The sequence below is a fragment of the Cylas formicarius genome, unplaced genomic scaffold, assembly GCF_029955315.1.
Source record: "Cylas formicarius isolate icCylForm1 unplaced genomic scaffold, icCylForm1.1 PGA_scaffold_4__25_contigs__length_36172078, whole genome shotgun sequence".
Classification (NCBI taxonomy): Eukaryota; Metazoa; Arthropoda; class Insecta; order Coleoptera; family Brentidae; genus Cylas; species Cylas formicarius.
This window is the reverse complement of record NW_026844334.1, coordinates 29,839,367-29,865,690: the sequence shown is the minus strand read 5'-3', so window position 1 is coordinate 29,865,690 and position 26,324 is coordinate 29,839,367. Positions and strand designations below refer to the sequence as shown.

Here is a 26,324-nt window from a genome sequence, read left to right as displayed (position 1 = left end):
ACTGAATGGAGAAAACCTACTAGAACTAACGTTGTTGCAGTTATCTTGATTAATTTTGACTGATACTTTTTCTGAAATTTTCTGTTTGCTTTTAATTCTCTACAGTGCATCGCAGAGGCGGGATATTGTTGACTGCACCAACGAATAAGTAAAACGCAGATATGAACGTTACATCTCAAAGTAGATGAGGAAAGTGATTCTCAGAGAAGAATGAGAAGAGTCAAGGACTTAGTGAATCAATTCTTGTATTCCAGAATTAAAGTCAAGTGTCAGTAACAAAGTCAACAAACAACTGTTTGACATTCCGATCTCCTATGCTAGTGCCTTTTTGACCGAATAACTATTGTTGATGTGTTGCGGGTTCTATGAGATTTTGGAGGTACGTTACTCCCTACTTCAAAATGTGTTACTTGAAGGCGTCACATTCTCAAGCTTTAAGATAATGTTATTAAAGGAATTGCATCATTTAAACATGTTCGGACAATTAATATATAAAAGAAAATGTGCGGCTTAGTACTATAAATATAAAGATTTGGCATTTGTTCGAAGAGAGTAATGCGACCTAGAATCGTCACATTAATCAACAGAAAAATTAGAATCTTTAAAGGGTTTTTTGTAATATTGTTTGCAATTAATTATCAAATAGAAAATAAATTGTTATAAAAATACTGATACGATTGCAAAAGAAACACAGAATTCTAAAATTCTGATTCTAATTGTAAGCTAAAAGTAGAATAATACATTAAGTTTTTCAGAAATGGCATTACACACTTCTCTAATGTTATAATCGAAGTACTGCTACACTACTACCCAAACAATATACCATTTTCAAATATACATAGTTCATTAATATGTGGGTAACCAAACCCATTTATTTTTTAAGTTATCCTATACTTGGCTCGAAGTTACTTAAACTCATTCATACATGAGTCAATATGAATGATTTTAATTTTCGTGAAAAGATCCAATGGAACACGGTATATTATATTTCGATTAATTACGCCCATTAATTCTCTGTCAGTTTTTTTAAGCATTCCTTATACCTAAACTTAGGTATACACCTTTTATGGACAAAACAAAAAAAAATTGTGATATTATGAGAAAATTCAATTTTTTGAAAAAAATATTTGCTTCTTTCTATTAATTTAGAAATTTTGCATTTCTTAAAGTCCAAAATATTATTGAACTATGAAATAATGTTCTCAGATCGCCTCTTTTAGTGCAAATGTATCTAAATATAGTATCAAATAACGTTGTAGGGACCATTTTTTTTAAATACAGTGAATGGGTGAGTTTACTTAGAGTTTACGTACTTTTAAGCAGGGGTTGCAAAATATGTTAAGGATTATTAAAAACGAAGTGAGGCGGAGAATGTGATTCCTGCATGATGGAGTTCCTGCGCACACCATGTTAATCTAGTTACGAACTACTCAAATCATTTATTTCCTCAACGGTAATTAGGAAGAGGTGATGCCATTAAATGGCCACCTAATTCTCCTGATCTAACAAAGGTGAACTATTTTCTGTTAAATACTGGGTGTACAAGACTGCTCCCACTTTTCAAGTGTCATCCAATGCTATTGAATACTGCTCAATTTTTAAAGACTTTGTTGGAGCATGTATCGAAGTCGAAGGGAGACATTTAGAGCAAGAAATAATGTGAAGCCTAATTAAAGAGTTCTTTTTGATTTCGCATTTTTGTTTTTAGTTTTTAAGTATTTTTATGGAAATACCAGCAATATTAATATTGTATTTTTAATACTATTCCTATCGTAAAACACATTTTCAGGTTGTGCTATTATGTAATGTATGTATTCGTTTATTAAACACTCGCTCCGCTCGTGTCAAATATACTCGTGACTCAAATACGGTTTACCACATTTATTGCATAATATACCATAAATAACATCTTGCCATCTATTGTTATTAAAAAATAATATGTATTTTATGATAAATTATTTTGCGTTTGTGGTGTCAAATTTACCTATAACCCTTATTCAAGGTATATACGAATGCGTTAGTTTAGAAACATTAAAACCCAATCGATTTATCAGACATCATTCTGATACGACATTAATGTTATCCTAAATACTGTCTTGTTTATCCTATATACACACTGTCGCAATTAGAGCATGGAATTTCATATACTATATTACTTCTTTTTGCAACTGGAATTTTTGCTTTCAGTTTAGTAAGGAGATATGTTTTTTGTAAATTATAACTTTTGCGTCCTATTTGAATTATGTCTTCTTTGAAAATGGTTTGGAGTTTTTCTGATAACCCAGGTATATATGGGAGTGGTATATATTTGCTTTGTGAATTTTGACGTTAGTTTTTGTTTACGTTATTATAAAATTTGTTGATACGTTTACTAAATATATTATTATTAGTATTATTATTATTATAATTATTTTCTAGAAGTGCGCGTTTTCCTTTTTCAATTGCGTCTGGATCGGATAACATTGCTCTGTCAGCGAGACCTATTATGACGGTTTTTTTTTTTGAGCTAGGGGATTCTTAGTATACCAACTTGTTCTTATTTCATTTTGCATGTGATGTAGGGATAAGTCCAAGAAATTAATAGTATTTTGGTTCTCAATTTCAAGCGTGAATTTTATTTTTTTTGGAAATTATTAAATAAGTTTAGTAATAAGTTTTCTTTTTGGAACTGCAGTTATGATGTCGTCGACATATCGATAAAAAAAAGGTAAATTGAATTGAATATTTCTAATAATATTTTCGTCTAGATACTCCATAACAAGTTGCGTGAAATTCCAAGCATAGTAGCAAAGAATATTTTGAAAAAGATCGAAATTACGATCGAAACGTTAATAGAAATTTAAAGAAATTACGTTATTTGTTTTGCGAGTTTTCGTTTCATATATATTACATCCGCCTAACCTAAAGCACCAATTGATTCACATAAATATTGAGTCAACGTTGCCAGATTGCTTGTGCAAGAGTGTTTTGAAACAAAACTCTGTTGCTCAACAAGAATATTATTCTTAAGATTAGAATAAGTACTAGAATTTCGAAGAATTTAGGAAACAACTCAGGAAACGTACATGATTCGATAATGGTATTGAAAATGCGAGTGAGTGATACAGTCCTTAACAAAGAAGCTAGAGATGCCATCAGTACCGGCTGTCAGTTTATCTTTCAGCCCCAACAGTAGCAACGTGGCCATGCGCTCAAAGAGACATCACACCTGTATAATTCTGATCAGAGGGAATATAGACCAAACTTAATGTCTTCCAAACGCATTTACATGGCTTGGATTCCTTAAATTATTCACCACCATAAGACAGAGAGGTCATCTCATATATTAAATTCGATATTGATCAAGTACTCCCTATATGCTTTCACTGTTTGGGTTTTGATTTGACGCCTAAGAGTTTTGTATCTGGATAGCAACAAAGGGCTGCCTTTGTTTCGATAAGCACGAAAACTCTTCCCCTTTCTAAAGATTTGTATAATAATATCTCCATTATACCAGACCGAAAATCGTCGGCGTCTATTAAGTGGAACGCTTGATTTAAATAAAGGGTATCATAAAAAGAAATCAAAGGCTCGTCCATGTCAGAAACATCACAAACAGGATATTCAAACAATATTATAATCTGGCGAAATCTTCAGTTTTTTAGAGGCTTTGAGTACATCAACTCACTTTTAACAGGTAGCCTCCCGCTACCCGAATTAAATTATTCCCAATCAAACAGGATCAGTCGACACCTCAGGAGCGAAACTGTTGAGAATTGCCTTCATGTTATTTATGGTTTATAAACACAACGGCTTTATATGATTAACAATTTATAGTTTTTATAAAATCGCTAATCTAAGCCTCACCTAAATAATAGTAATATTATAATAATATATAATAATAATTGTTATATGGGTATGGATGAGATACGTGTATAAAAATTCAATGGTACCGTTTGTGCTCTTTTATTATTTCAAATATAATGCGCTGAATTTAAACGTGTATTAACAAAGGGAACACGAAACCTGCAGATAACTCGAAAATCGACGCCTACGTAATGAAATTTGCCCATAAAAAGGGAAATTCGGATATCTGCTCCATTGGAATATTAGTAGCAACGGGAAGTGTTTCAATAGTGGATTTAACTCAATTTGCATAATTATTAGCTGGATGTTATTATTTGCGAGGAAATTGAGTTCATTTAATGAAACGAGTTGTTAAAGGGTTATCAACTTTAGAAAAACATACCTATATAAATAAATTTAAATAGTTTGCATAAAGAGACAATAACATATATTGTTTCATAGAATGGCGTCTAGTAAAATGGCGAAAAATAAAAAGGGAGTTAAAATTAGGAAATTGGAACTCAGGGAGAACTGGGTGATAACAAAAGTTCGAGCAAAAACAAAACGCTTTACGAGAAAAGCAATTGTTTCATTTGAACATCTTGGTGCAAAGAGGATAGAGGAAGCGAGAACCATTCTGCTCAAGTTTAGAAGGTTCTTCATACTACTTCTCTATGTTATCGAAGCGTGGACTCTCAAGGCTGCAATCAGCAACCAACAAGGATTCGAAGTGTGGGTGTCTGAAGAAGTCCAAAAGAAGAAAATTTCCTTCCTGTGTCACATGGCACGTGAAGACTGACATTATTTCCAACGCCTCATTTTACAGGGAAAACTTGAAGGTGAAAGAATGAAAAGATTGTCTTTTCTCTTTACTGGACGGGACCCGATTCAAGAGATGAGGAAATGGGGCCTACGCACTTCACTTTAAGAAGAAGGAGATTTCAGTTGGTGAACTGTTGCATTTACGATTACAATTATATCACAAGTGTTGTGGAAATATTTTAGTTAATGGGAGAATTGTTTACCTTCTAACACATATTTTGCTAAGCTTTTGCAAGTTTTAAAAATCTCCCAATCTTTTTCTATTGACAAGATATTTTAATCGAGATTGGTTTAAAAAAATCACTGGTATTTTAATTACTAAGTACCACTTCAGACCGTTTTTATATTATATAAGAAAATTTGATTTAAAAAAAGATTTAAACTTCATTTTCAATATTTTTTCAAATGTTTAAAATAAATATAATCAAACACTTTAAAATTAGTGGTGAAATATTGTTAGTTCTGCCAATACTTCATTCAAATTCAAGCCACCCGCATGTTTCAAATTCTTGGTGTTTCAATTAAAATTAGGGAAACAAACTCTGTAAATAATTTATTATTTAATGTATGGCGAAAGTTATTTATAATGTAAATAATAGTTTTCGTGAATTGTATATCAGAAGAATCAAAAGCGATTATTGTGATTAGCATTTATAATTAATTTGAATTAGGAACCAATTAACGAAGATCATAAAATTTAGCGTTAAGCTTTGCCTTTTAGCAGTTCAGAGGCAACGAAAGAAGAACAGTACAGGTGTTAATATTTAGAGCTGGTTTGATGATAATATTTTCATTTGATTCTCGTTACAATCTTGACGCACCATTTCTATAGGTCATTCACACTATTGCCTACTTTTCCTAAAATTTTAGACATGCTGAAACGAAATTTTTTTTAGAGAAACCGAAATAAAAGTATTTGGAAAAAATTCTCACGAGGCTTTTTTTGAATCCAAGTGAAGTATAAGAATGTGTATATCAATAAAGATACTTTACATCATACAAAGCGAATCGAATACTAGTACCAGCTCGAAGGTGGTGTAAAATTTACTTGCCAAATAGGAGTTAATGTGCCGAAGAATTTAAAACGGCTATGGCTAAATTAAAAATTCCTCTCGAAATAGCAAAGCAAACTGCGAAGTCGTCGAAGTGTCGGAGAAACATCTGTATCATCTGTTTAAAAAATGAACATTCTTAGTTTGTCTACTATTGAATTAACAAAAAACGAACTGTACAATTTTTGAAACTAATTGAGCTAACACTTGCAACAGTACTTTCTCAAACTAAATCGCGAGCACAAGTCAACAATTTTTAAACTTTGAAAGTTAAATTAAATTTATAAGCATTGTCCACTATCTCTTAATGAAAATCTCGGTTTGTTTAAAAACTATTTTTATTAGTATAAGAACCAAAACCGAATTAAAAAATCTAAATTAAGTAACAAAGCCTCAAACAATACTTAAGTCCATTTATTATTGGAGGATCTTTCCCTCTTGGCCGAAAGACTTCGCTTAGTGGATTTTCTTGTATATTTCATGACCGAATTGTCCCTTTTAAATGACTAGCAGGAATTGCAACGTTCCATTGACGTTGACATCTGCGTTCCGTTTCTTTTATATCATGGTGGAACCTCTCACCTTGCTCCTCATTCACGGTATCCCGATTTTGGGGAAAGTAGGCCAGATATGATTTTAAGAAGTATGGTTTTATGCTCATATTGCAATTCCCTAAATTTCTCTAACATGTTTTTTATAATCTCCTTTTGATTTTGATTGTTTGTTATTTCCTAGGAAACATTTTATAATATCAGTAAATCAACACAAAGTCTGCCATTAATCAGCTTATTTGAGAACCTACAAAAAATCATTCCTTTAAACTTTACATCTGAGAGAACGGGAAATTTACCAAATAGGTAGTTAAAACATCTCCATCTGCTTCATCAGTCCTAATTTAATATGCAACGTAAGACAATTTTTCCTGGGTCAATAAGACTATGGTGAGGAATATTTTTGGATCCGTGAGTTAAATTAACCCTTTTTAGTCAGTTCTTTTTCACCCAATATTTGTGTCTGTTTTTATTGTCCCACCCACGAAAAAAATAGAGGTATTCCGTATATTCTGACTGCTGACCAAGAAGTCCCACAATTTTTAAGTCACCACACATCATAGAACTACAATCCTGGTATTTGATTTTATCAAGATCTAGTTCCAGATTTTTGCATAATTTTTTCTTTTCAACATAATGGGCAACAAGTACAAAAACAAAAACACGTCCGTGTTGCGAAATAACAGCTTTATGTTTTCTCTTAGAGGACTCCATAAAGAGCCTCCAGTTCTCAGAATTGTAGTCTGTATCGACTATCTTTGTTAGATTAGGAATATCATCGCAATAAACAAGATTGTTTTCGAAAAATCATTGCTGGGCGGGGCAAGTTCGTAGCGCCAAGGGCGAAACAGCTTTTTATTACAAAAGGAATGAACTTCGCGGTTTCGTGTGGTAAAGGGACGCATTGTTTTCCTATCGTGCCCCTGCGGACCACTATGAAACTTTCGCAAAATCGATGTCATTTAATTGTGCATGCATCCTGTATAATAATAATAATAATAATAATAATAATAATAATAATAATAATAATAATAATATGTCTTTATTCATGTTGACAGAATATTTAGAAAAACTTATAAAGAAGGTGGCGGTATTCAACAGAGTTGCTCATACAACCACCAGGTTAACCAAATAACATATAAAATATCCAGAACACAGACTAAGAGAATAACAATATAACCAAAGGATATCATTATAACGAGAGTAATGTACGATTGTCACAGATTACTGTAGTATAAGATTACTCATGTTTAATAGAACGGTAGAAAGTAAATAACCTTTCATTGAAAATTGAGATCGTGGGGGCACATCTGACACTGGAAGGTAATTTATTAAAACATTTTGAGGCCTGGTACGTAAAAGAACATTGAAATAAGGTTGTACGATGCTTAGGTACCCTAAGGAGTTCACGACTACGAGTTAGCCTGTTATGGGTATGGACCCCTCTAAACCACTTTTCATATAAATAGATAGGTTCGCGATGGAGTAGAATTTTATATAAAAAACGGCAAAAGTTTATTTCAAACTTTTCTTGGTAAGTAAACCATCCCGAGTTAATGAAACTTTGACTGATATTATCGAATTTCCGCAAATCATATGCAAACCTCAGACAAGCATTCTGCAATTTTTTGGAGCGAATCTCTTTCCCTCTGAAATAAGGCCGACCAATACACTGAAATACAATAATTAATATGTGACAAAACCAGAGTATCACAGAGTCTCAATTTATGCTCGTATCAAAGACGTCCTTATGCAAATGTAAGAGCTTAAGTTTGTAAAAAGTTTGTAAAAGTATAAAGTGTCCTTCACATCTCGTCGAACTTCAAAGTTACAGTAAACATCGGTAAATATTAAAATTTGCACAAATAATAGCGTTGTCGAATGATATTTTTTCAAATATCTCGCGCCCTGTATAATTGACGAAACCTGAAACTCTCTCTTGACACAATTTACGATACTGCTCAAATAAAATTTTAACAGTATTTCATTTCTCGCCAATAATTTACCCAGAAAAACGGAGTTTCTTAGCCCTGGATCTTCCACGTTTCTTGGTCCAAGAATTTTTTGAAAAAAGTGTTTCCTGAAACCATGCAGTGCGTCGTGATAATCAATGACGTCATCGCGTCTTGACAGCCCGCGAAAGAGCGATTTCAATATGGATTTTTTAAAATATCCCAAGCAGTGTAGCCATATTTTTTACGTTTTTTGATTTGCGGCTAATAATTTACTCTGTAAAAAAAATTTTCTAGAGCATTTAGATTTTTGCCTATAATTTGATAATATTGTATATAATCGAAAAAGTGCCTAAAATAAAGGTTATTGCACTGGATCTTCCGCGTCTGCTGGCTAAAGAATTTTACCGATCAGGTGAACGATTATGAAGGAAAACATATTTTTCTGGAAGCTAAAATTACCAAAAAAAAAAAAATTCAAAATATTTACCGTTTAAATGTGGACACGGACTTTTACTTCTCTGATAAATTTGACGTTGATATCTGCAAATTTACGACACTTAACACATTTCTCATTTAGCACGGAATATCGGGAACACCCTGTAAAACAAGTGAAAACCTTAAATACAAAAGTTTTTGCTGTCTATACGGGCTATATCGCAATATAAAAAAAAGTGATATCTGGTTCACAGTCTCTCAGATTTAACCAATTTTAAATAATAGAGAGACCCATTTTTCAATTTTTTTTAATTTGCGGCCCACCCTGTGTATTTTTGAAAAATTGTCAAAAACGAAAGTTTATGGAGCCGTATTCTCTGCGTCTTCTGGTTCAAGAATTTTTTTGATATCGTAAACGATTTTTGAAAAATGATGTTTTTTGTAAATCCTTGCACATGCGATTTTTAATTTTTTGAGAATACTTCCCGACCCCCCAGCCCCCCCAATTTCAATAGATTCCGTCACGGGGCAAAGCTGCATATATGTGCCAAATATGAAGTCTATTGCTTCAAATTTCAGACACTTATCGTGTTTCATGGCAATGTTACGTGGAAGGTTAAAAAGGAGGCAAATTTTAATTTTATAGCTCCAACGGTTCGAAAGTTATTCAGGAAAAACCAAAAGATGAGAACGGACAACGGAGAATGGACAAACAAACAAAAAAAATTTTTTTTTTCGACGATGATCATTTCCGTATCAATGGCGATCCCAGAGGACCTACCGTTACCGAGATATAAAATGTTTATACGAGGGCAGATATTTTCGAAAAATTCGATTTTATCGATTTTCGAAAGTAACAAGTTGGTTGCTTTAAGAAATACGCGTATTTTTACCACAGCAGCTTGCGTCTCAATTATCGACGTAGACGGTTAATCAAGGGTCGTCGAATTTTTCCACGCGTCATAATCCGCTACAAAGAGAAACCTTGGGAAATTGTGAAAAAATAGATCCGGCATCGGATCAGGGCCATTTCATATGTGCTTATGTGCCTCAAGGAGGGTTAAAAAGGAGACAAATTTCAATTTTGCAGCTCCAACGGTTCGAAAGTTATTCAGGAAAAACCAAAAGGCGAGAACGGAGAACGAAGAACAGAGAAAGGAGAACGGAGAACGGACAGACAAAAAAAATTTAACTGTGATTATTTCTGCACCAAATACGAGCGCAGATACTTTCGAAAAATTCGAAAAACATTGTTTTTCCATTAGTTCATTCCTTATAGTTACAAAAATTACAAAATCTTTGTTGACCTGTGGAATTTATAGCCAAACCTTAGCCCACATTGGATTATGCTTTAGCTTCGTAATCCTATTTCAATGACGCTTTCACCGCAGGTTTCTCGAGATAATAATCGAAAATACATTTTATTATACAATTTACCGTTTATAAGGAAATACAAGTATTCCTATGACAACGATTTTCAATTGTAACGGAACAATTACTGAAATAACATTAGATAAAATAAAATAAAATAAACAACATCGTAAAGAAGGCATCTAAACAGCACGTGGAACAGAGTTTCAGTTTCGTGGAGATTACATACAGTGCAATGTTCAGAATGATTGAGTTTCTATGACAAATCTTTATACCTGAATTTTTATTTAGCACAAATATATACTTATCTTTTTGAATGACACCGAACTCTTAATTTAGAGTACAGCAGAACTTAAAAAGACATCACTTATTTGAAGTTGAATTATTTGTACATTTTTCTCTATTTTCCGGAGGCGTATAACAATTTGGTTAAGAGAATGCGAGAGAAGCTAAGCGAATATGTTTTGCGACACTTATTCGAAAATATCAAACAAAAATATGGAGAGTATTTCTATTTGTTGACACCTCTCAAGAGAATGATAAATAGTAATTTTCATATGAATAGCGTATTGTGCGGGATAAAGAATACGCCGTTTTTTGTGAGTGGCATTATTTTAACACAATAAGATAAGTGACATGGATTAGGTATACAAATGTGAAGAAAAAATAAAGTTTTGCTTTATTATTCCTTTGTTTGAGGTTAAGTGGTACTTTTTTATACGTAAATGTAAAAGCTACAGATTATTGATAACAAGTTATATCGTACAACACACAGAACAGTTAACAAAGAAAAGTTATTTAATTTTTTATACTTTATGCGACAGGTTGTTATCACTAATACTGTGAATAAAAAAAAACATTTTAAAATTATTTGCTATAGCTGCCAATTTATAATTATTTACCGTTTTATGTGAATAAAACTTCTTTAATTCTTACATTTTTCCTAATTTTTCAAAATACTTGTCAAAACTTGTTGATTGTGAAACCATTATTCCATTTCAGAAATTTGGACATAAGACCAAATAATAGTCATGAACATCGATAGTGTGAAAGAAGTACCAACTGGACAAACGGAGCCTGTGGATTTCGCCGCCATAGGGTCTACGCCTTAGTTCCATCCTCGGTCCCAGCGAAGTACAAATTCAAAGGATGCTGCAGTGTTGTCCGTTTGAACTAGAAATTTCACAATAAAATGAGCATTTTTCAATCGAATATGAAACAGATTTGGCTATAATTTTCAGGGGCCTATGCATTTATTTAATTTCCGAAAACTGTTTAAAAACTAATTTTGGAAACAGTTGTTTGATAGCTTATTATTAATTATACAAATCGGTGCTCTTTTATTTAACTAATTGCATTTATTTAATGATATGACGAGCCATCCGTGCGTCTCGTTTTCATAAAGGGCTTAATATAACGTGAAAAAAATACGCCTGAGCTTTGTTAAATTCAATATACAAATCTATGTTATATTTTGAGAGACATAACACCCATAAAAATTGTTTTCCATTTGGAAGAGGCAAAAAAATGAAGGTCCTATTATAATCTAATTAAACAAATCCATCCAATAAAAAAAAACAAAAATTAGAAAATTGAACAATTACAAAAATAGAGGAAAAAACACTCAGGTTGCCAGGTGTAAGCGCGAAGCTGCAGATAGTCTTAACTAACATTACTGTAAACAGAATAAATTGAAACTCTAATTAAGTAATAATTCTCTTTTAGTGACTAAGAAGGTGATTAAAAACCTTAATAGCCACCTTAGGGGCTCTTTGCAGTTTTGCAGTTCTGTGCTGGGCGTTAAGCGAGACAATCATGATCAAATTTCAATAAATGTTTAAGTGTTCTCAACAAAAACACAAGCTAGAGCTAAATAAATAGCAGTTAATCCCAATATACCAGCTTCCTCAAAAAGTGGCCTATCGTTCTAACAATTTTCTTTTGCCCAATTTCGGTAATTATGGTGCAAATGTAAAACACAAAAACTTCACCCGATCAGTTTGATGATTTTGTAATGCAAATTGCAACAGAAATAACGAAACCAAACGATTCTTTAACTTACAAGGTAATATTATAAGCAACATAGCTAGCTATGTTCCTTAAAATGTGATAACAAATTTAACTCCTGGTAAGAATAAAGCTATTCCTCTTCAAATCAAAGTCTAGTTGGTGATTAAAACTTACAAAATATATATAGATTACGATCAAACAGCAACAGCAAAAGCTGTATGCTGAATGTGGGCACAATTAAATAATCAATTCGATATATGAATTATTTTATAAAAAATTTAAAGAAAAGGTTTGTATGGAGCAACTAGACGGTTATGATGATGAAAGTATGGAAATGGGACGTGATCTTCAGAAGAGTTTGTATGAAAATTAGAACAAGAGTTTAAGATAGCTGCATGGCCTGTTCCTTATTTGTTAGGGCAAGAAATTTGAAAAACATATAAAATTTTTAAAAGATTTGGCATGCAAAACTGCAACCCAGGCAATTAGGCAAAGAAAGTGTATTCGAAACAACTTTTTTCCGCACCGAGGGGCAGTGCCTGTGTTGTCAGAGTGGTATCAAGAAAACCTAAATGCTGCACCAATATGGACATGGTAAAGGTGAAAAGAATTTTTCGTTATCTAAAAGGAACTGGGATAGAACACCAGTTACTTTCTTATGGTGACGCACTTCATGGTTTCAAAATAACTGGACGTCCTACGTCTGGTGTTCTCTGTATGAACTAGTAACCGCAAACGTTAACGCTACTCTGTGTGAAAACTGCATCTCAATATCCATATCCTAACCTAAAATACGAATAAAAGAATTTCAATCTCAAAAGAAATTGAACTGATGTGGCTTTTACTTGATGAAAATCCATTTATCAAAATAAATAAGAACTAAAAGTTCAGATTTTCACGAAATTATATATTATGACATGACAATTGTTTCGACAACACCGTGTCTTTATAAAATGTAATATTTACAAACTACCTGCTACAATATATACCGAAAAATGACAGTAAAACCTTAATTAAGTTGTTGTGAGTTGTTAAGTTTAATAATGAAGAGGTATTTAAATCTATTTGATCGTTAAGCAATACATTTGAATGTCTCATTTTGTTAATCTCCATGGCTTCCAATAAATTTAATTTTCTACTTTTTGTGTCTGTGTGTAAAATATCAAAATTGTTGTTCAATCTCGAGATTGAACAGGATAATTCTATTAATTTTTTAGACTTAATTATTATGAAAGTGCAAAACAAATTAGATTTTTCAATATATCATAAACCTTCACACACGGACACAGTCATACATAACAGCTCAAATCACCTTATACACACAAAATGGCTGCATTTAACTCTTTTATACACAGACTTATTAATATGCCACTCTCAACAGAAAATTACAACAAAGAACTTAATATCATCAAACAAATAGCACTGAACAACGGCTACAATCCGTCTATTAGAGATAAAATTATAAATAAAAAACAAATACAGACAACAGTAATTTCTTAATACGTAACTCTCAACAGAAAATTACAACAAAGAAGTTAAACATTAAGCAAACAGAAAAACGAACAATTTAAAACAATTACATACGTAGGAGAGCCCAGTGAAAAAGTTTCATAACATTTGTGAAAATGTAATTTAAAAATAGTTTTCAGAACTAACAATACAATAGGAAAAACAATAAAACGAAATGTCCAAAATCTCAAAAATTAGGTGTCTACAGGTTGAAATGTGGATCTTGTCCTAAAATTTATATTGGACAAACACGTAGATCCTTCAAGAAACGCATTAACGAACATAAAAGAGCGTTTAAAAACAATAGTCTAGTTTCTAATTATGCTACACCCTTGAACACAGAAAAACACATTTTTGACGACAATTTTAATATTTTACACACAGCCACAAAAAGTAGAAAATTAAATTTATTGGAAACCATGGAGATTAACAAAATGAGACATTCAAATGTATTGCTTAACGATCAATTAGATTTAAATACCTCTCCTTTATTGAACTTAAATTCTCGCAACAACATTAATTAAGGTTTTATGGTCATTTTTCTGTATATATAGTAGCAGGTAGTTTGTAAATATTACATTTGATAAAGACACGGTGTTGTCGAAACAATTGTCATGTCATAACATATAATTTGGTGAAAATCTGAACTTTTAGTTCTTATTTATGTTGTCAAAAGAAATTGAATTTTCTCTACGGGTTGTCATTGAAATAAGAGTTCGTTGTTTATCTCAGTTTATATTAGTTTTTTGACAATATCATAGACATTACTACGTTGTGATATTCTCATCTGATTTCAAATATTGGGTATTTTCTAAAAATAGCTTTAGTCACTCATCAATATTGTTAAAAATTAACTAAGTCTATTAATTAACTACCGTATTAAATAGTCAGATCTTAAAATTATTTAGCTTTTGAGTTTTCTTATAGTGATTGTGTTTATGGCATTAAAAAGACCTTATTCGATTGTGGCTTTTGTGTATACTCAGCAAATTATCCCAATTTAAGACATTAAGGTAGTATGATATTTAGTCGTTTAAGTGTTTGCACGAAACAGAACGGGTTCATTCTAATAACAGTGCCTTGATAAAATCGATGCATTAATAACGACGAAAACTACACTAATGTTCTCGCTTATGTCCATATTAATCTCCATTTAAGCTCGGATATTAGAAAAACATCTGTACACCGAATTCTAAAAGACAACCTTATCGTATTGAATTGAATTCAAGAAGTTGATTTGGATGGATTAAGCTACCGTAATTGGCTAAAATCTATGGTACGATGATACCTTTTCGAACAAAATCTCACCTATCTATAAGATGCATCCAGTTCGGCAGGAAAATGGTGTGATAGTAGTTTCACTCCCAGTGTATGGTCCGCTAAAAAATACATCAACATTGTCACGGATTCCTGCATGAGGAAGCATTCAGGAAAAACAATGACAATGTATGATATTCCCTGCATTGCTAAAGAGGCTTTACCATTTGCCGCCACACCAAATAATATTCAAGTGGTATTTGTCCTTTGAATAGTCACGTATTTGGCGACGACGATTTCTGCCAGCCACTGTTACCGATAGACCAAATCCAGAAACTGTCGAAACAGAGCCCAACAATAACGATCTTTCCAAGGTGCCTCCCCAACCATTATTGGATAAAGATGATTCCCTAAAAACCCTAGAAAGTGATGCTCAAAAAATGTTAGATTCCCAAAACAAGACACCAATTAAGAAGTCACCGAAAAGCATGAACTTAACCTCCGATTTAAAATTACAGATTGCTCCAAAAAGTCAGGTACATGTGAGAAATTTACATGGCCCCTCCCCCAACAAGGTCGAGTTAGAAGAACAATATACAAGAGAAGGAATTGAAGAAAAAAGCTAACGAGTAAGGCACAAAAGTAAATATTTACAACAAGGGTAATAAGGTAAATAAGGTAATATTGGCAAGTGGAAGCAGAAGAAAAGGGTAACTAAAGAGCCTCATGAAGCAGCTCTGATGAAGATGACACGGAAACATTTTGTTTGATTTGTGGAGAGCCTTACTCAAATTCTCTTCCAGGAGAAAAATGGGTTCGGTGTACAAAGTGCAAATATTGGGCTCATATACAGTGCACAGATAAAGATCCGTATCTGCCAAAACTGTGACTCAGATCAGCGGTGCGCAACCTATCTTCATTTGCGACCCCCATTTTTTGAAACAATTTGTCGCGACCCCTGAGTAGACAGTAGAGGTTTTTTTTTAATCGTCAACGCTTGGAAAGAATTCTTGATCGCTTCCATGTTCGGAACCGTATGGGAAATCGCAATCCGTAAATCATCCTCTGGATCTAATCAAGATCGATATTTTGTTTTAATGGCACCTTTGTTTAAGACCTAAATTGAATGCGTAGAGTTTCGTCACTTGAAATATCAATTAACTGTTCTTTTTCATTTAAAGGGATATTGGAGTTAATAATATCATACGAAAATTAATCGCGGATCCAACCTAATTCTTCATCTGGAAATTTTTCGAACCTTTTCGTAAAGTTTTCTCCTAATTTTATCAAATAATGGTAAATGGCGTTTTTAAATAACATGAAGTCTATATTATTTATAAAATAATATAAATTCTGAAGAGCACGGAAACATGTCTGTGGTGTTTTTGTTGCCAAAGTGTCAGCTTATTCTTAAAAGCTTCGATTTTACTGCTCAGTGTTAAAATATTTGTACTCTCATCCTGCAAACTCAAATTCAAATCGTTTAGTTTTTCGAAAATGTCAACCATGTAACTGAGTTTTCCGAGCCACTCAGTAGATGTATAGTGCCGATATAAGCAACAGAAACCGTACATAACCTCAATTTCCTAACCCCCCCGCAGCGGGGGCCCCCCGCGCGTGGCGTCCTAGTGTCCCCCCTGTCTACCAGAGTGCGCTCCGCCCCCCACCCAGCTTGTGTAGCGTCCTGTTTTGCCCCGGTTCCGCCCGTCGCTGCTAGATGTCGCGCGCTTGTGTAGCGTCCTGTTTTGCCCCGGTTCCGCCCGTCGCTGCTAGATGTCGCGCGCTCCGACCGTCGTAGGCCCCCCCGGTAGAGGGCGGTGACGGTGCGGCGCGGTGACGCGGTGGATCGGGAGGATAATTAAATAAACTTGAATTTTAATACATTTTATTTTATTTTATTTATAAAATTGGTCTGGCGAGGAGTTTCTTCTTCTTTTTATGTCGATTCAGTCGACCATCCCATTGTTCCTGTTCCTTGCGTTGTTCTTCTTCCCGTTCCCGGAGGAAATCTAAATACGAAGTGCACTCCTCGCCGTCCCACTCCGTCGACCACCCACCCGGGTACTCCTGCTGCTCCTTTGTTTCTTTTGATCCACCGGGTTGCTCCTGCTGCTGGTGATGTTCCCTTGTCGTTTCATGTCGTACCGGGAATTCTAACCCCCGGTACTCTTTGTGTGATTTGAATATGTGACGCCCTAAGCGATGCGCCAACATAATATGCGACTTGTCATACGGACAAACCGCGATTTTTTCTAGAACAAAACAAAGTATGATATGTAGCGTTTCCTATAAAACACACATTTTTTTTTTAAACAAAACTTCCAAAAAGGGGGGTTATCAAATAATTTTAAAAATTGTTTTTTAAGTTATACGCGCATACCAAAATTCACGTTTCAATTCACTGTCATTTAAATGTAAGTGTATTATTGTCAAAAGGGCAAACTGCAATTTTTTAGTACAAAAAATAAACAAAAATATGTATATATTTCGCGTTTTCCCCATAAAACGCACATTTTTGAAACAAAACTTTCAGTAATTTTAAAAATTGTTTATTTTTTAAAAGCCAAAATTCCCTATTCACTGTCATTTAAAAGATATTAAAAACGCTCAATTTAATTCGATTATTATTGTCAAAAAGGCAAACTGCAATTTTTTAGTACAAAAAATAAAACATTTTTGAAACAAATTTAAAAATTGTTTATTTTTTAAAAGCCAAAATTCCCTTTTCCATTCACTGTCATTTAAAAGCTATTAAAAACACTCAATTTAAATCGGTTATTATGCAACGTAAAAAAGATGAGTATCATATTTTAAAACAGGTAGAAACTAACCAAAAAAGTGATAACCCAAACTGAAACCCACAAGAAAAGACGCGCACTGTATAAAGGTAATTAAAATATAAAACTTACCAGTTGTAGGGTCGTAGGGAAATGGACATCGCACTTCTCTATTCATTGCACTGAATATAGTCTATAATACACATGCAACGTATTTATACACATGCACTCCCTTCCATGGTTGAATTAAAAGTCGAAAGGTCTTCTACCCACAAGCACCAACGCCGATTTGAATAGACGCGATGTTGTCGCCAGACAACCGTGCAGGTAGGAGTCTCAGGGTCAACACGCTTTCACACGGGAACGCAACCGTTTCGGACGTTGGACGAACGTATGTTGCCGCAAAAGATCAAGGCCAACTTGCTTTCATTTTTTACAATCTCCGTATGGGATGTGGAATTTCAAAACGCGCCGAGTCTAAATGTCAAGTTGTTTTGCTTGTTGAGAATAATAATTAATTGCCCCCTTTATATTTGCTCCGTGGGATTAACGTAATGGGAAAAATTTGTTGCAACGCATGTGGAGGTGTCTTCGTTTGTTAACTTTTAGAAAGTATTCTCGCACCGTATAAATACATCTCATTTTTCTCTGTTTTGTCAGTAGTTGTTTTTGGTATTATTCGTGCAACGTGGAAGCTAACTTAGTGGTTTGGTGTTCGTACAAAAAATCAGTAAGTACCTTTTTTATTGTCTTATTTTAATTCTTTAACATTTGTTATTATTTTATAAAGTTCCTAAAGATCATCTTAGTACTCTCAACCCGTAACCGCAAATAGAATAGCAGCAATCTTAAGCGTAAGTTTTTTTTATTTTTTTAATTTTGAGATAAAATAATTAATAATAATTTATAGATGGACTTAAGTCAACTGAATCAAACCTGTCTTGCAGAAGGTGATTTTGAGCAGCCGATTGTCAAACTGCATGAATTGCCGATAGGCGTTCCGTTTAAAATTACTAGAGCCAAAATTGTTAATACAAAATTTGGCAATTCCGTGTTGCTGCAATTAGAAAATTCCGTAGTATTTCTTCCTACTCGCGTGACAGAAGCTTTCCGTCCGAGACTAGAACACTTTGCGTCGGGGCAGTACAAACTGGTCTACGAGGGATCCAAAGATATTGGAAAGCCCAACTCTTTAAAGAAATTCAAAATAATTCAAAATTAATCAACATATTATACAGGGTAAGTCTTATTTACTGTTATATATTTAATAAACCACGATGCGCGTAAAGCAGATCATTCATAGAGCGCAAATCTTAATTTTAACCTTACAAAAATTAAAAAAGCATATTTCCGACAAGTTCACTCTTAGAGATAGTGATGTGTGGCTTAGGAGACTAAATAAAAATATTGAATCTTGCAACCAAATCGTTTCTAACGAAAAGGATTTCTCTATTGGGTTAAAAAGAAAATTACAAACTACAATTCAACATCTGAAAGCTATTAGAAAAATTATTCTTAATTATCAACATAAGCATTTTGGATTGGGATTACAAAGTAGTAGCCGCGAGACAAACACAAATGAAATGGTTGTATGGGAATCGGTAGCGTCGTGTTTCCAGGGAAGAGTTCAGACCGGTGTCATAATTAATTTACTTCATAAAGATTTAATTCAATTTTTAAACGATTCTCGTCCAATATTTCAACAAAAAATTAGTCAAATTTTAAAGAAATTTTTATTGCTGAAAGTAAATACCACATTTTGCGGTGAATTTATTAAGGCAAAAAATGATGTCCAAGGCGAAGTTGATGTTAAATATCTGAGTACCGGAAATGCTGTAGTTGATTTAGGAACAGAATTGAATGATTGGTTTGTTGAAAATGTGCAAGATAAAATTTTAAATCAAATGTCAGAGTTTCAGGAACGTGATTCCGGGTGGGCTTTAAATAATATTATTTATTTAGAGATTAACATTAATAAATTTGAAATGGGTAACGGGTCATCCTTCGTTGAGTTGCCTAAAGAAATTGCGAATAAAAGGGCTTGTATTAACATTAGAAATGACGATCAAGCGTGTTTTTATTGGTCAGTTGTATGCGGACTCTTTCCAGCACGTTTTCGTCAGTATTTACCCTCTTCATATCCATACTACAAAAGTGTTTTGAAAACTGAAAATTTACAAACACCTATGGAAATGAATAAAATAAGCAAATTTGAAAAAGACAATGATATTTCCATCAATGTTTATATCTTAGAGCTTAATAAAAATGAAAAAACTAGTTTTTATTCCGTGTTACCTGCACGATTAACAAAAGAAAAACGCGAAAAACATTCAAATTTGTTGTTAATACAAAATAAATATTATCCAAAAGTTAATGATTTTGATCCTGATCCGCAAGATAATGATTATGAAGAAATAAAATATCACTATTGTTACATTAAAAATTTGTCTCGATTAGTTTCCTCACAGCTCAGTAAATATAATCACAAGAAATACATTTGCGATAGGTGTTTGAATTATTTCAATAACGAAACTCGTCTACATGACCACGAAACAATATGTTCCAGTTTCAATGAGTATAAAGTGTCTTTTCCCAAATATGATTACGTTGAATTTCGAAACCATATATATAAACAAAGGACTCCGTTTGTAATTTACGCCGATTTTGAGAGTCAATTGAGAAAAGTAAATTTGAAAATTTCAGATAAAACCTCGAAATACCAAAAGCACGAAGCTTACAGTGCTGCATATTACTTTAAATGTTCTTATGATGATTCAATATCATTTTTCAAAAGTTATCGTGGTCTAGATTGTATTGATTGGTTCGTGGAGGAAATATCTAATTTATCAAAATTTGTTCGTTCAAAATTTAAGGATATTATACCAATGGATAGTGAAATTAGTCTAGATCAAAGGTCGAGTCATTGTCATATTTGTGAAAAACCTTTTTTAAAAGAAGATGTTATTGTTCGTGACCATGATCATTTTACTGGTAAATTTAGAGGTTTTGCCCATCAGGCTTGTAATTTAAATTTTAAAAAAATATTTGTAGTGCCCGTAGTATTCCAGAACCTTTCTGGATACGATAGCCACTTCCTGCTTCCGGTTTTAGCAAAAAAAAGCTATGTATCCATAGTTCCGGTTAATAAGGAAAAATACATCTCTTTTACATATTTCGAACCTGATTATAACATAAAATTTAGATTTATAGATTCGTTTAGATTTTTGGGAGCATCTCTGGATAATTTAGTTTCCAGTATGGATAAAAATGAACTATATATTTTAAGAAAAGAATTTTCCGATCTCGACGAATCAAAATTAAATTTACTGTCGCAAAAAGGTATTTTTTGTTACGATTACATCGACCATATAGACAAATTAAATGAAACAACTTTACCCCCGATTGAAGAATTCTATAATAAATTAAGTGAAAGCAATATTAGTGAAGAAAAATATTCCCACGCACAAAGTGTTTGGCAGTCGTTTGAAATAAAAAATTTAGGCGAGTATTCAGATTTGTATTTAAAAACCGACGTTATTCTTCTGGCAGATATATTCGAAAATTTTCGAAAAACTTGTATGGCAACACACGTTTTGGATCCGGCGTGGTATTTCAGTATGCCCGGGTATACATGGGATTGCATGCTTAGATTCACAAAATGTCGTTTAGAACTTTTGCGCGACATTGACCAAATTATGTTTATCGAGCGGGCTATACGAGGTGGAATTTCGGTGTGTGTTGGTAGATATGCGGAGGCCAACAATAAATATATGCCCAACTACGATTCATCCAGGGATGATTCCTATATCATGTACTTTGACGTCAATAACCTCTATGGCAAGGCCATGTGCGAGCCTCTTCCTTACGGAGGATTCGACTGGATGTCTCATCAAGAGATTGATTCATTTAATGTCATGAACATTCCAGATGAATCTTCCCAAGGATATATCCTAGAGGTAGACCTGGAATACCCGCAGAAATTACATGACACACATAGAGATTTTCCATTTTGTGCCGAACATCGAGTGCCCCCCAATTCAAAGTTACCAAAACTAATGACTACTTTGTATAATAAAGAAAAATACGTCATACACTATCGCAATTTAAAACAGGCTCTCAAAAACGGTCTCGTACTAAAGAAAATTCACAAAATATTAAAATTTAACCAATCTCGTTGGTTGAAATGTTATATCGATCATAATAATAAATTAAGAACCCAAGCAAAGACAAAATTTGGTATAAATTTATACAAATTGTTTAATAATGCCGCTTACGGTAAAACAATGGAAAACATTCGCAAGCATCGTATTGTTAAATTTGTTAAAGCGTGGGATGGTCGCTACGGTGCGAAAAATTTAATTTCTAGTCCTAGATTTCACAGTAGAACCATACTTGATAACAATTTGTTGCTTATAGAATTAAAAAAATCGGAACTTTGCTTTAATAAGCCACTTTATATTGGAATGTCCATATTGGATTTGTCGAAAACGACCATGTACGAGTTTCATTATAATTACATGCTTCCAAATTTGGGTCCCGAAAAATGTAAAATTCAATACATGGATACGGACAGTTTCATTTATAATATCAAATGTTATGACGCATATGAAAGCGTTATTAAGGCCGATTTAACAAAATTTGACACGTCTGATTATCCTAATGACAATCCCTATAATATACCGCAAATCAACAAAAAGGTTTTGGGGTTGATGAAGGATGAGACTAATGGCACCATCATTAGTCATTATGCTGGGTTAAGGTCGAAAATGTATACTTTCAAAATTTTAACGGGTTCGGTAGTTAAAAAGTCAAAGGGTATTCAGTACAATATTGTAAAAAATAAAATTTCATTTGATGACTACGTAGAATGCTTAACAAATTTTAGGGAAAAGTACGCCACTCAACGAACCATTCGTTCATACACTCACAATGTATTTAGCATCGAACAAACAAAAGTTGCCTTGAGTCCTTTAGACGATAAACGTTATCTTTTGCCGAATTCATATGAAACGCTTCCGTGGGGACATTATAAAGTGCCGTAATTATTTTTTAATATATTTTTGTTACAGATTATGGTCAAACAACTTACATTAGAAAGCCTTTGTATTATAACAATTTGCGAAAATATTAGGTGTAGTGCTGATTTTTTGCTTGAGTCACCTTTGCCTTGGAAACTAACGATACTAATATTTAAATATTATTCGAAATATAGATGGAGGTACCTTAAACAACTAGCGCTCCAGTCTGATGGCAATTCTTTATTAAATTTAGAATTCATTCTGTTGAATAAGAGATTTGGATCGTCTTACAGAAATAGCATTTTGGCAACTCCAACCATTGATTTTGACGGAGAATCCGCTTACTGTTTATGGGTCAGTTATTACAGGATAAAATATTCGGAAATTTTAGTTTGTAAATCTTGTCACTTTATATTTCAAGTAGTTAAAAAATTTAAAAAGAAAAATTTTAGACTTTTATTGGATCACTATCATTTACAGCTGGATATAAATAATTTGAATGATGTATATCACGATAAACAATTTTGGTGTCAAAGCTGCTTTGAAGAAGTTTTGTTCACTGTAGAAACTGAAGATGAATGTAATTTAATGCTTCACTATGAGAGAAAATATGGAAAAAAGTTACGCTTTTCTGATAGCACATTGAACTATTAATACTGTGGTTTTATTATAACATATGTAACTGTAGATAAGGCTTTTATGTATTGATTGTATGCCATTGTATTGCAACAAGAATAAACATGTATATATTTAGACGCTATTTTCTTTTTTACCACCACCACAACACCGCATAATAATTACACAGAAGTTTGTAATTGTATAATTTATTTATTATATACATTATTACTATTTTACAATTTCGTTAAATGCTAAATTATTAAATTGTTCTAGTTTTCTTTTGCACTCTTGAGCTTGCATCCGCGCCACTTGCAAGTCTGTATTAAAAAGCGCAATTTGTGTTTCAATTTCGTTGATATTGCACTCTAATCCCGACAACTGAGACGCCAAGTTTCTTTTTAAATTGAATGCCTCACAAATGACACTTTTTTCTCTACCGTCCGTGAACACTTCGAGCCAATCAGCGGATGACGTTGGAGCTGCAAACGCTTCACTTGTGGTAGTTTTCTTCTTCTTCTTGCGGGATACGACCGACGCACTTTGTTTTCGTTTGGTCGCAGATTTTTTGGTTTGTTGCTCTACAGGAACGAAGCTGGACGGGAGCACTTCTGATGAAGGAAATTGCAACTCGAAATTTTCCAATAAATTATACAATTCGTTGGATGTCACAATTTTCTCTTGAGCCATCATATACACGTATTTATGTCAGAACTTCTAAATCGAGACTAAATTTATTTCAAAACGTCTACGTTGTCTACCCACGAATCGTGCGACTTATCCAATCCCAACCAGCGCACGAGAACCATATTGCCTCGTCTGCGCAACACCTTTTCGACGAGATATAAGTCCGGGTTAACTGTCTTCTGCAATTCTTCTTCATAAAATCCGCCCATTATGGGTTTACCCTGCATATCTTGAAGCAAATACGTTACGGGGTTAGTAACCCGTACTTTAACAATTTTAAACAATTCCGTGGTCCAATTCGGTGTATAACCTTTGTTGAAAACGTGCTTGACTTTGCTGATTCTAACGATGTCGCCGACTTTAAGTTTACGAGGACCGAATATTTTTATGCTACTATACGCGGTTTTCAAAATTCTCTTTTCGTTGCTCTTACTCACATCGATGGGTTTCGTACCCGTCGTTCTATGTTTTGTGTTATTGTATTCATCAACGATAGAGGCGAGCACATCGATCCATTTGTACGTCCCGCGTAAAGAAAAATGTCGAAACAATTTCTCTTTGAGGGTACGTATCACCCGTTCGACAATTGAGGCCTTTTTTATGCTATACGTACTATAGTGGTTAATTTTATGCTTATCCACAAGTTTCAGAAACGTGTCGTTGTAAAATTCTTTACCGAGATCCGTTTGCAAGTTTTGAGGGTGCCGTCCGTCCTTGAGAATTTTGGAAAACGCCTTGGCGACTTCGACCCCGGTTTTGGTTTTCAACGGGCGACACCATACATATTTTGAGAAACAGTCTATCACAACCAGCACGAATTTAAAATTTCTGTTTTGTTTGCTGTAGCGATCTAATTGGGCCAGATCCGCTTGCCACAGGTCATCCATCCCTCGTATTATAGTCCGGCGGCGAGCATAATTTCTGCGTGCCGGCTTGTGCAGTTCTCGAACCAGTTGTACCTTCTCTTTATTCATAATGTGTGTTCGGTTGCGATGGAGGATTTAAAACCCTTTGTTTCAATACCTTCATTATATTCTCATTTTCGTTCGTAAGTCGCTCCATTTTGGTTACAATATCATGAAATTGCTGTGACAAAACGGCGACTTTTGTCATGTGCTTTTCCAAATCTTTCTTTGCGCTCATTTCGCTTAGCTTTTGGTGGAAAACTTCGCGAAACTGCATAATTTCATTTTCGAGTGTAGTGCTACTCATTTTCAGTTGTTCTTCAAGACGCGAGAATTTAGTTTTGTCTTCAATTTGTAATCTTTTCGTGTACGCTTCGAGTTTCTGTCCAATAATCTTTCTCAATGCAATTTTTAATAAATTACTTGTCTCATCCACATATTTTTTGTTAGCCACGTCACCGTCATCGCTAGGCGTTTGGACATTGCAAATTTTTAAATTGTTCATATTGACGTTTCCGTCTGGCATATAGTCGAGGGCGCTTCTAATCACAGTATTAGTGAAGGGTCGTTTAGAGCGCAGCGCGCTAGAACGTCCAAACTTGTCCAGACTCATCGTTAAACTAACGTATAAAACCTGATTCTTTTAGCTCTTCAACGATTGAAACTATTTCGTTATCATGAGACGTGTTGCCTGCGTGTTTCGACGCGATTAGTAATTTCAGACGCTCTACGAGTTCATTGACGTCGTCCCAGTATACATATTCAGTAGGAGCGTCATTATAACGCATATTATAACCTTGACCGCTGTACGAGTACGAACGCGACTGAGATTTTATTAAGGGTCGGATGACCTTGGTATATTTTGGTACAGTCGATGCGCCTTTCAGACGTCCGATCGCGTCCCTGTGCACCTGGGTAGCCTCCATTATTTTTTTATATTGTGCCAAATCGTCTTTTGTGTATGCTATGGGATCTTTTAAAAACACCAAATTATATAAGCCGCGGGTACCGGAATATCTCTCGCCGTCTACAATAATATCGCCAGATCCTTGATGAAAATCCAGCGATTTATTGCCGAGAAACCATTTGGATGATATTTTGTCGTAAACGGGTCCGTAAACAATATCGGTGTCGGGCGATTTTACCCATAAATTTTGAATATATGAATGGGAAATTTCTGGATATTGTTCCAGGTATGATTGAAGGGATGCGTTGGCCACGCTCGATGTGTCAAACACATCATCTTCCTCCTCATCGATATTTTGCATCTCAACGCTCTTATTGGGATCCGGCGTTTCCTGAATTTCTTCCATAGGCAAAAATGATACGTTAACCTTATTTTTTGTTTCTTCGTTCGGTTCCTTTTTGTGTTCCCGCTTGACACCTCGACGTTCAGTTTTTATTTCTGCCGGTGACGGTGATAGCTTTATTTTTGCTATACGTTCTAGCGGCTCGCTGACGGGTTTGAAAAGCTTCCGAATTGACGCATCCTCTTCGCTCTTACCCAATTTTAATGTTAAATACTTCTTTCGAAT

The 26,324-nt window shown here is 34.0% G+C and overlaps 2 protein-coding genes and 1 long non-coding RNA gene across 4 annotated transcripts in view; 2 read left to right on the top strand and 1 right to left on the bottom strand.

Annotated features, from left to right (window-relative positions):
• The window catches only part of LOC132700967 (corticotropin-releasing factor-binding protein), a 185,571-nt gene that overhangs the window by 48,826 nt on the left and 110,421 nt on the right, over window positions 1–26,324 (top strand). For both annotated transcript variants that reach the window (XM_060668568.1, XM_060668567.1), the window contains exon 2: window positions 11,014–11,145. The gene's annotated coding sequence lies outside the window, so the exon portion shown is untranslated. The remainder of the gene's footprint in view (window positions 1–11,013; window positions 11,146–26,324) is intronic.
• LOC132701339 (uncharacterized) lies at window positions 16,687–17,835 on the bottom strand. The gene is made up of 2 exons (XM_060669149.1): window positions 17,697–17,835; window positions 16,687–17,039 (listed from the first exon to the last, which is right to left on the bottom strand). The coding sequence occupies exons 1-2, from the start codon at window positions 17,740–17,742 to the stop codon at window positions 16,687–16,689; spliced, it is 399 nt and encodes a 132-aa protein (XP_060525132.1). The 5' UTR covers window positions 17,743–17,835.
• Window positions 18,303–23,115, top strand: LOC132701340 (uncharacterized). The gene is made up of 3 exons (XR_009618773.1): window positions 18,303–18,418; window positions 18,475–18,803; window positions 22,634–23,115. It is a non-coding gene; the product is annotated as an uncharacterized LOC132701340 (long non-coding RNA).

Bases quoted from the DNA above. Each gene is read 5' to 3' on its own strand.
- LOC132701339 (XM_060669149.1), bottom strand. From the start codon at position 17,742: ATGAATAGAGAAGTGCGATGTCCATTTCCCTACGACCCTACAACTG. The intron at 17,040-17,696 runs GTAAGTTTTATA...GTTTTGTTCTAG, and splicing joins TCCCTACGACCCTACAACTG to AAAAAATCGCGGTTTGTCCG.